Source organism: Asterias amurensis, chromosome 12 (assembly GCF_032118995.1).
Source record: "Asterias amurensis chromosome 12, ASM3211899v1".
In the NCBI taxonomy this organism is placed as follows: Eukaryota; Metazoa; Echinodermata; class Asteroidea; order Forcipulatida; family Asteriidae; genus Asterias; species Asterias amurensis.
Window position 1 is genome coordinate 15,602,879 of NC_092659.1, and position 11,665 is coordinate 15,614,543.

Here is an 11,665-nt window from a genome sequence, read left to right on the forward strand (position 1 = left end):
TAGTATAGTATCTGGACTTCCTACCCATGAAAGTCATACAATAACACAATAGCATGGCAACTTAGCAAAGTCTATTCACAAATCAAAAATCAAATGGTACACCGTCGCTTGGTTAGTTTGTCATGTTTTGTTGAGTAAAAAAGTGTTTAAATCAAGGGATAGCCTGTGATTAATAGAACAATGAGCGTCAAAGTATTAGACGGTGGACTTGGTACAGAGCTGGAGAAGATTTCACATGCTAAACTTATAGTAAGCACCCCACGTTTTCTTGTTTAACTAACTTTCAATGTTTTTAACAACACAGCCAGACAGCTCTCTCTCTCTCTCTCTTTTAATTAGTCTATACACATGTAGACTATTATTGGCTTTTAATTACTTGGTATTTTTACTTGGTATACTTACTTACTTGGTATACTTGGTTGGTTAGTCCTCTTCGCCGATGGGCAGAACTCTCAGTTTTCTCTTGATTGTAGCCACATTTGTTGCAGAAATAAGTGACTCTGGCAAATTGTTCAAAATTTGCACCACTCTATTATTTGAGAAGAAGTGGCCTGCCAATTTTGTTTTGGTACCCCCGACAAACAATTTCTTTGAATGACCTCTATTAGTTCTTTGTGGGGGAGGGAGAAAAACTGTCAGCCGGTGTCTTATATAACCCATTAATATATTTATAGGTTTCGATCAGATCTGTTTTGTTCTCACTGAGAACAGTCTCTTGCAAAAGGTTGAAGCTTGATGTCTTCATTGCACAGGCGTAGGCGTAATTTATTGTTCATTGCTCATTACCAAGTTTTTATGCGAACAATTATTTTGAGTAATTTCTAATTAGTAAGTGCCTTAAATGCTGACTATTATTATTTAATTAAAATAGAAGTCTAGACAAGGGTGGATCCAAGGTGTTGGGGGGGGGGAGGGGGCATCAATGTGGGTCGTGAAAATTAAAGGAATAAAATGTTGGTCTGGATATATTGAGTCCAGAGGCAGAGCTGAGCTCGGGGGAGGACAAAATGAGCAAATGAAAAAGACCTGCTCAATACATCTGTGTACAGAGTACTTCTAGAAACTATAAATAATATTAATAAGGCTTCCCTCACGGGGAAGCCTTGTTATAGTTCCTAGAAGTATGTACAAAGATGAGAGAACGGCAGAATAAAAAGGCTTGTTGGGAAGAATAAACGTACTCACTCAGACGAGGCACAGGTAACCCTCCTGCCGTCGGGAGGAGGGTTACAATATCGCAACTAAGGTGATGCACTTTTTTGAACTCCCCTTTCTCTCTCTCTCTAGCTTTCTCTGAAATATTGGTCAATCATGGTTGGAATCATGTTGAGATTTGCCCACCCTTGTCTGTAATTTATAATAGTTGGGATGTTTAGCTGGAACTTGGAGGCACCCTAATGTCCCTAGCAACTACATCTGTATAGCTGAGCTTTTGTCGTCCCCTGTTTCTCCTTTCATGTTATGTTACCAGGTGATAAGCTGACAGACAGGTTCTTGAATTCAAGAACCTGTCTCTAAACCTCTTGTATTGCAACACAAAAATGTACTTCACATCTGGAAAAATAAGTCAGTTTCTCTTTTAAAAGCATGAGTTAACTCCAGCCTGGATAACACTAACAATTAACTAATTGACACATCTGAATGACTGAATCAATAATGTGGTTTATTAGCATTGAGTGTTTATTTATTTTGGTTTAGGAAGATCCCCTATGGAGTGCCAGGCTGCTAATAACAAATCCTGATGCTTTGAAAGCCACGCACAAAAGGTAAAAACTAACCCATGTTGGATAGATTGAAATTGATAATGAAAGGAAGAATGTAAGAACTGAAGCAATGTACAATGTTCATTGGGATTTGAACCCGGGACCTGAAGATTTTCAACTATCATGATCATTAGAACGTGTAAGTTTTATGTAAATCTGTGATCTTCACCATTTTTGTTTCTTACCAATTCTGTAATGTTCCAAAACCATCTTTCTTTGTACTGTAACAAAGACCGAAGGAAAGTGTTGTTTCTGTTCTTACAGTTTCCTTGAACATGGGGCAGATATCATTGAGACTGCTACGTATCAGGTAAGTTTGCATTTCCAAAAAGCGGATAAAAAAAAAAATCTTCATAATTTAATTTCCTTTTATGCAGTTCAAAAACTATGTAAAGTCAGGTCGGTGCAGTGGTGTCTTGCCTCGCCTTCCACCTCTGGGTACCCCGGTTCGAATGCTACTGGGGGCACTTTGTGGATTGGCTTTTTTATTTCCTACTTGACTTTGTGGGTTTTCCTCCCTCCTCTAATACTAAAAACTTATTCGTTGTCTTCTCACCTTGCCTAGATGCTGAAAAAGGCTTTGACAAGTATTATCATAGATGTGTAGATCCAATAGATGTAGATGTAACGTTATTGTTGTTTGTTTCCTAATGTCCTGAGCCTTAAGATTTATTTCAGATCCTTTTTAATCCTTGTTTGTTTTGAGGCAAGTATCCAAGGCTTTAGTGAATTTGGCGGTTTGTCCAAGAAAGATGCACTACGGTTATTTGAAAAAGCGACCAAAGTCGCCGTGGAAGCGGTGGAAGAGTTCTGGGCAGAAAATAAAGATAAAGATCCAGGTATGTTGGAGCTTGAATTTGACACTGGATCATCGACCAGAGCCGAGTGATTTTGAGTGTCTGGGCCAGTAAACTCAAGACAGGACAAGTCCTGAGACTTGCTGAGATCATGCGATCTTGGTGATTTTCCCCAACAATTTGAGCCCTGTTATGTATTGGGTAGGGGTGGGGTTCCAGCTGGTTAAAACACATGGACAACACATTGATAATTGTAAAAGACCATTATTCCTATTTGTGACTCTAAAACCTGTGAAAATTTAAGCTTTACGGTCATCAGAGACACAAGGAAATAGTGAATACCCTTTTATACTGTTTTCAAACATTGGGTTTGGGACAAATATAATGTTTTCTTTAGAAATCAAAGCTATGTAAAAAAATTGTACGTATGAGCAATGTTCGGTATGCTGGAGACTTGCATGGTCTATTGTAACTACATGTGGATTGCTATAAATCATGGCCATGTGTTTGTGTTGACTGTCAGGTCGAGAGAAACCCCAGATTGCTGGGTCGCTGGGTCCCTACGGTGCTAGCCAGCATGATTACTCAGAATACAGTGGTGTGTATGCTGATAAAATGACAAAAGAGGTAAGGGTAAAAATGGTTTTGGGATTTTAGGCATTGCATGGTGAGGTATCGATTGATTTGCGGTATACAATCTCCTTTCTTTTGAGAACTTGTCTTGCTTTATATTCTACTACTTTTGTGGGGGAGGGGAATTCGGGAGACTTCCCCTTTTAAGTGTGGCTTATTCTTTTGTACCAACGCCTTGATTGGGTTTCCGATAAGTGCATCATGTAAGTTTACACTGCTATCATTAATCATTGACTCGCACCTTTATTTTAGGCACTCATTGAGTGGCACAGGCCACACGTGGAAGCGATGGTGAACTCCGGTTTAGAACTCATTGCCATGGAAACCATCCCGTGCGTAGTCGAGGCCGAGGCTCTGGTGGAACTACTCAAAGAATTCCCCAAAACGAAGGCTTGGATTTGCTACTCGGTGAAGGTGAGTCAGATTTTGAGTTTTCATGTTTGATCATTTCAAAACGGGTATTCAAGTGGAACAGATGTTACAAAGCGCTCAGGTGTGTCAGGTGAGGCACTCTTTTTCAACCTTTCTTCCCTCAACTGTCCGACCTTTGGACCTCATCCACAGTGGTTGAAAATGAAATAAAAAAACTATGCCAGCCTGTATAATACCATGATGAATGCATACTACAAAGTACACAATCAACCCTCCTACATTTTGACCGTTCAATATAACCCACTGTGGCTTTGAATGATACAGGTAAACTATGCCAGCCTGATGATGATGCAAATGCAAACAACAAAGTCAACCCTCCCACTCTGTGACCAATTAATACCACTCCCAGTGATCTGAATGATAGATAAACAATGCCAAGCTGCAATATGATGTAATGCATCTCTACAGAGGGTACATAGTCAACCCTCCCACTATCTGACCAAATAGTAATACCACTCATGATCTGAATGATAGACAAGCAAAGCCAGACTGAAACTATGATGTAATGTGAGGAATGCATCTAGACAGTGCGCAGTCAACCCTCCTACTGTCTGACCACTTAACATCACTCACGTGATTTTGAATGACATAAATGATAAATTAAGCCAGCCGCAAAATTTTGAGTTTCATGTTTGGTGAATAATTTAGACAGTTCAAAGTCAACCCTCGTACTATACGACCAATTATCACTCAGGGTTACATTTTTCTCTCTGTTCTTTAGGACGAAGAGCATATCTTCCACGGTGAGACCTTTGCTGATGGCGTCAGGGCAGTGATTGATTCAGATCAGATCATAGCAGTAGGATGTAACTGTTGTAATCCAGTTAGTGTTGCACCCCTCCTGCGTAGCGCCAAGAAGGCCATTGGCACCAAGTCGTTTGTCGTGTACCCAGATCAGAGGGATGATTTCTGCTTCGATGGAAGGTAAAAACTGTCGGGGATCATAGTTCCTGGGACATAGATAAACCCGGACAAAATGCTGCTGAAAACGCATATTGTTTTGACTCTGTTCAGACTGCAACTCATTAAGAGTCAGTTCAGGTAAATAGTTGACATACTTGCTCACGGTCAAAAAATGATTTTTTTTTATACTTTGTGGGTTGAAGGGCCTTGGGGTGCAAGTAAACAAAATTGCATTTTCAATTCTATATTTAGCCCGTTGATGGTTACGGCTCATTTTGTTTTTTGGCCATTTTAGGCCGATTTTGGGGTCTGAAAAACTGGTTTTTAGCTCATATGTACAACTCCACCCAACCAAAATGCAACATTATTTCAAAAAACCTTTTATACCACTACAAAGTATCATCCTTGGCCTTCCTTGAGAAAATTTTTTATTGCTTTAAATAACACCCTTGTGCTATTTTTGCATTATGCATTACAGTATGTTTTTAGAACTTGCAAAATCAACATTTTTACCCTATTTTTGGACCCCAAAATGTCAACTTGCCAGGGGTCTCAGAAAGTTTCCCTTTCGGCTGTGATTAGGGCCAACAGTGGTCTTTCAATATCTGGTGTCAAAAACTTGGGCAATTGTATCCTGTTGTGACAGTACTGCCTCAAAACTAGACTTTTTTCCCCAAAACATGAAAAATGCCTTCTAAAGGGTCTTTTCACATAATATCGAAATACGTGTCCACGGTAAAAAAAAGAAGAATATTTTTCATTTTTTTGTGGATGGTAGGATGGTAGGGACTTGGGATCCAAATAAACAACATTTACATTTCAAATCATAATATAACACGTTGCCATGGTAAAAATTCATGTGTGTTTAGGCCACTTTGGGCCGATATTGGGGAATGAAAAACTGTTTTTTTTAGTTAATATTTACAACTCCACCCCACCAAAAAACAAAATTATTTCATAAAACCTTTTACATCACTACAAAGTATCATCCTTGGCTTTACTTGAGACAAAAAATATTGCTATAAATTTCACCCTTGTGCTATTTTTAGAACGTGCATTAGAGTATGTTTTTAGAACTTGCAAAATCAACATTTTTACCATATTTTTTGCCCTCAAAATTTCATTTTTTTCAGGGGTCTCAGAATATTTTCCTTTCGGTTTTGATCAGGGCCAAAATTTGTCTTTTTTATTTTTGGTAAGAAAAACTTGGCAAGTGTATCCTGATGTTAACAGTACTGTCTCAAAAATAGACTTTTTTCCTCAAACAGAAAAATGCATTTTGAATTGTTTTTTCTTTATATTGAATTTCTAACATTAAAAAGTTATAATTCTATCAATCTTGCAGCTTTTCCTTAGCACTAGTGGATTACCCAACATTGATCAGGAACTGTTGATGACCTTAATTTTACAATTTGCCCGGCCCAGCCCCAATCATATTTCTTGACATTGCATAAAACAATGTTTTGTGAATAGCGCCTCTTTTTGTGAAAGTGTTCCCTTTCGGTTGTTATTGGTGTTTTCATGTCTCTGGGTAGAAACACTGTGTTTATTGTATCCTGTTGTGACTGATCATGCCTTAAGTATAGTAATTTTTCCAAAAACAATGCATGCTTGTTAAAAATCTGGCACTGTTTCCATGCCCTTTGAGTAATGAATACAAAGTTTTTATTTAAACATAATGGTATCCAACCAAACCGAAACCAATGCTTTGCCACTGAGAGTTCTTGATTTGGCTACTTTACCTATTGTACAGGTATTATTCCCATTGCAAGTAGAGTGCGATGAGCATTCTTTACAAGTTGTCTTTAATACAGGGCCTACTCTCCTTGGTCCCTGCCTGCTACCAAATGTAAAACTTTTCTTAGAGATAGAGGTCATAAACAATGTAGTTTCTGTGTTTGCGGCAGATGGTTTGGAGCATCCAATCATGTCCAACACAAACGTGGGAAATTAAAAAGCCCGCTTAAAAGTGTTGGAAAAGTTTGCCAAGATTTTATTAAAAACAATGATACTAACGATTTGCAAGATGAGCGTAAGAGATTATTTAAAAGGAACACGTTGCTTGGGATTGGTTAAGTTGGTCTTTGAAATGCGTTTGTAACGGTTTGTTTTAAAATGCATGGTTAGAAAGATGTTTTTGAGTGATACTTGTATGGATCATTATATTCTACTTTTAAAATATCTTTCTAATCATATACATTTTTTAATAAACGTTTACAAACGCTTTTGAAATACCAACTCGACCGATCCAAGGCATTGTGTTCCTTAATAATGAAACAACATTGAAAGAAGTTGTAAAAACTTGCACCTGCTGAACATAAATAAGTAAGATGCATTTGCAGTGACAAAAGTCTATTCAGGCTAGTTTGATATTTTTTCCATTCACTATCTTACTAATTCATAATTATTATATATGTCTCTGAGAACATTGAGTTGTTTATCACGTTAAATAAACCAACTCTTTTATTGTTTGCAACAGTACAATTGAAAGGAACCCCACCATAGATGGGGGAACTGCTTACAGAAGGCCAAAGCAGGTGAATGGCCATTTAGCCCTTTAGTCCCTGCACCGCCCGAGTTTGCTGAAATCCAATTTCTCAAGAGTCTTGCAGTAAATTACTGGAATCATAGTTCAAATTTTAAAAGATAGCCAAGGCTTAATGTGTATGCAAAATTTTTTACCCTTTCGGTAATATTTGTATAAAAGTTCTCATGGGAACAATAAATGCCTCTCGTTAAACGGCTACGGTAATTTTTATGGCGAATACTTTTGTGCACGGATAAAATGAACACAATAGCTTTTCAAGGCTTTTGTCTGGCTCAATGCTCATACTGATTAAATGCGAAGGCGTTATTTTCGACAATATCATCATAAATGATGAACAGTTTCCTGTTTACTGATGAGCGTTTTATTTTTCGTAAGAGCTAAATTATTTCATCATCATTAGCTTTGACAAGTCAACTGTGAAGGGAGAATTAATAACGATCTATAACAACTAGATATATTAACAAATGCGTAGACCTACTAATGACTATCGAGTTTTCTTTTGATGTTCCTTTTTTTCTACAAACACAAGCTAGCGAGGTTTCCTCATACCGCATACAGTGTATCGCTATAATGCGGCTGGGCGGTACAGCGGCTAAATGGTTAGATACTTTGGATACAGTACTTGCTCACTTTTAGAGCCTCTTTGTTCTGATTGGGATGAAAATGTTTAGTTCGGTAGCGGGCAGGGGACCAAGAAGACTGTTATAAGGCCATGTAAAGACAAGGACAGTAAAGATTGCTCACCGCACTACTTCTCTTCTTGCAATGTGAATCATACCTGTACAACTAGGTAAAGTAGTTATGACAAAACAAGAACTCAGTGGCTTAAAGAGCATGGAAACAGTGCCATATTCTTTTAACAAGCATGCTCGTTTTTGTTTTTTATCAATTCAAACTAAGGGATAACTTCAAAATGCATTTTTATTGTTTTTGGAAAAATTACCATTTTTGAGGCAGAAGTGTCACAACAGGATACAATAAACCAAAGTGTTTCTCCCCAGTAGACATGCAAACCATAATGATAGCCCAATCAAAACAAAAAGGGAAATATTCCGAGAACCAACAAAACATTAAAGACAGTACAAACTTTCTTGATGTGCAAGGGGAATTAAAAAATGTGACTTTCAAAAAAAAAGGCGCTGTTCGCAAAACTGTTATTTTATTTTATGCAATGTCAAGAAATGTGATTGGGCCAGGGCCGGGGTGGGGCAAATTATAAGATTTAGGTCATCAACAAGTCCTGATCAATAAAAAGCTGCCAGATTGATGGAATTATAGCTAACTTTTTCATGTTATAAATTCAAAATGAAGCAAATATTTCAAAATGCATTTCTCTATGTTTTCGGGGAAAAGGGTCTATTTTTGAGACAGTTCTGTTACATCAGGATACAATTGCCCGAGTCTTTCTTACCAGAAATAAAAAGACAAATTATGGCCCTGATCAAAACCGAAAGGAAAATATTCTGAGACCCCTGAAAAAATGGAATTTTGAGGGCAAAAAATATGGTAAAAATGTTGATTTTGCAAGCTCTAAAAACATACTGTAATGCACGTTCTTAAAATAGCACAAGGGTGAAATTTATAGCAATATTTTTTGTCTCAAGTAAAGCCAAGGATGATACTTTGTAGTGATGAAAAAGGTTTTATGAAATATTTTTGTTTTTTGGTGGGGTGGAGTTGTAAACATTAACTTAAAAAACACAGTTTTTCATTCCCCAATATCAGCCCAAAGTGGCCTAAACACAAATGAACTGTTACCATGGCAACGTGTTATATTATGATTTGAAATGTTAATGTTGTTTATTTGCACCCCAAGTCCCTACCATCCACAAAGTATAAAAAAAATATATTCCTTTTCTTTTACCATGGACACGTATGTCGATATTATGTGGAAAGTCCCTTAAAAAGGCATTTTTCATGTTTTGGGGAAAAAAGTCTAGTTTTGAGGCAGTACTGGCCCAACAGGATACAATTGCCCAAGTTTTTGACACCAGATATGGAAAGACCAATGTTGGCCCTAATCACAGACGAAAGGAAAATTTTCTGAGACCCCTGGCAAGTTGACATTTTGGGGTCAAAAAATAGGGTAAAAATGTCGATTTTGCAAGTTCTAAAAACATACTGTAATGCATGGTGCAAAAATAGCACAAGGGTGATATTTAAAGCAATAAATTTTTTTCTCAAGGAAGGCCAAGGATGATACTTTGTAGTGATATAAAAGGTTTTTTGAATTAATATTGCATTTTGGTGGGGTGGAGTTGTAAATATGAGCTAAAAACCAGTTTTTCAGACCCCAAAATCGACCTAAAATGGCAAAAAAATAAAATGAGCCGTAACCATGGCAACGGGCTATATATAGAATTGAAAATGCAATTTTGTTTACTTGCACCCCAAGGCCCTTCCACCCACAAAGTATAAAAAAAAATCATTTTTTGACCGTGAGCAACTATGTCAACTATTTACCTGAACTGACTCTTAAGAGGTGTTTCCTGGCCGAGCGGTTAAGAAGCACCAGACTGGAGCTCCAGTGTTTCTGAGCAGCAAAGTAAGGGTTAGAGTGCCGGTTCTGGAACTTGTGTCATTGAGTAAGATACTTCATTATAATTGCTTTGGGGACATTCAGTCACAGGTTCCATGTACTGTTAACATGACTAAAGGTTCGGTCCAACTGCAGCGATAACGAGAACGATAACGACGCCAAGAGAACGCATTCTATTGGTTGAATGAGCGTGTGCGTATTCTGCGTGAAGCAATTCAACCAAAAGAACGCGTTCTCTTTGCGTCGAGATCGTTATTGTTGTCGTTATCGCTGCAGTGGGACCAGGCCTTTAGATTGGTAGTACATGTAAAAGAACCCAGAATGTTCTCATTGAAGAGTAGGGGTTAAAGGAACACGTTGCCTTGGATCGGACGAGTTGGTCTATAAAAAAGTGTTTTTAACCGTTTGTTATAAAATGCATATGGTTGGAAAGATGTTTTAAAAGTAGAATACAATGATCCACACAAGTTTGCCTCGAAATTGCGTGGTTTTCCTTTTACTATGCGAACTAACACGGTCGGCCATTTATGGGAGTCAAAAATTTGACTCCCATAAATGGCCGACTGTGTTAGTCGACGAGGTCAAAGGAAAACCGTACAATTTCGAGGCATGTTTGTGTGGATCATTGTATTCTACTTTTACAGCATCTTTCTACCTATATACATTTTATAACAAACGCTTTTCAAAAACCAACTCGACCGATCCAAGGCAACGTGTTCCTTTAACCCCTGTGTTTCTGGTTCATTGCAAGCACCCTTGTTTAGCGGTTTCCTTTGGCTTGTGAGCTACATGTACAGTGATTAAATTCACTACATGGTGTCCTTGGAGTATTACAAGAAATATGTAATAACAATAATAATCTGGGAATGGATATATAAATCAACAACTTTTTGTTATCGTTGTGATTTCCAACTTTGAAAAGGTTTGTGGAAGATTATCCTCAGAATGAAAATTTCCAAAACCAAGCAATAATATTACGCATCAATTATAAGGCATGGCAGAGTAAATTAATAGCGAAATTAATCATAATTCCTTGCAAAAGTGTGTGATATTAAAAATAATCTGTAACATTCTTTCAATAACCTGAACATCTTAAAGATTGGCCGTTGATCTTAAAACTTTATCCTCAAACAATTAACTATGTTACTGTCGACAGGAAAGGGGGAGAGTTCATCGTGCCAGCCTTGGACAGCCTTGTTCCAACCTGGATAAGTCTTGGCGCTGGCTACATCGGAGGATGTTGCCACACAACACCAGCTATGATTCAGAAAGTTTCAGAAGTCGTCAGGAAACACAACCAGTCACAATTAAATCATTAGGCTGCACAAAGTAAAAAGCTTGCTCCTATCATAATGATGCTTCATCAAAAGATCCAACACTTCCCCTTAAAACAAACCAACAACACCATGCTGCAGTTTAGTCATGTACACAAGCCTATGTCAGGCATGATATTTGGTCCTTGTGAAAAAAAGTAGATGATTTTAAAAGAATTAAGTTTTAATCTCGGCAAGGCATTTGTGCTTGTCAACCTGCAATTCTTGTTTTATTTTAACTGTGCTTTTGCACACTCATGTTTAAGGGCATAATGTAATATCAAATTAATTCTACATAGTGCCTTGTTAATTAAATTCCTCATGTATTCACACATGTAGAAGTAACAGTAACTAAACCAACAAGCTGTAATATATTTTTTTTAAACCATAAACCGTAGTCGCAATCATTGTATTCTGCCAAGTTCAACCTTTTAATATACAATTTCACAACCATAAGCTTTGCCAACCAAGGTGGGCTTCACTTTAAAAAAAGGTGGATCAAATTAGCATTTAATTCAATGTTGCTATGTTATTTAATATCCATATATTCCTGACAAATCAATTGTGCGACATAAAACAAATAATAAATCTGGCTTGGAATTGCAAAGGGTACCTCCATTGGAAAATCCGAGTCTTTGGGAAACTTTGAAGGGGCACCAAGGCCAAACCCAGGGGCAACAGGGGTCATTGGCTCTGTGTTCTTCCAGTCCTGATATATTCTTTTCTCCTTTTGTTTT

The 11,665-nt window shown here is 37.6% G+C and overlaps 1 protein-coding gene across 2 annotated transcripts; it reads left to right on the forward strand.

Annotated features, from left to right (window-relative positions):
* The first annotated feature begins 82 nt into the window (after positions 1 to 82).
* LOC139945587 (homocysteine S-methyltransferase YbgG-like) lies at positions 83 to 11,302 on the forward strand. Of its 2 annotated transcripts, none has more exons than XM_071942990.1 (8): positions 83 to 249; positions 1,699 to 1,766; positions 2,028 to 2,073; positions 2,470 to 2,602; positions 3,084 to 3,187; positions 3,446 to 3,607; positions 4,347 to 4,549; positions 10,772 to 11,302. In XM_071942990.1, the coding sequence occupies exons 1-8, from the start codon at positions 181 to 183 to the stop codon at positions 10,932 to 10,934; spliced, it is 948 nt and encodes a 315-aa protein (XP_071799091.1). In that variant the 5' UTR covers positions 83 to 180; the 3' UTR covers positions 10,935 to 11,302. The 2 variants fall into 2 exon arrangements, with proteins under 2 accessions (XP_071799091.1, XP_071799092.1); XM_071942991.1 differs by having other exon boundaries at positions 179 to 249; positions 2,475 to 2,602.
* The last annotated feature ends 363 nt before the right edge of the window (positions 11,303 to 11,665 follow it).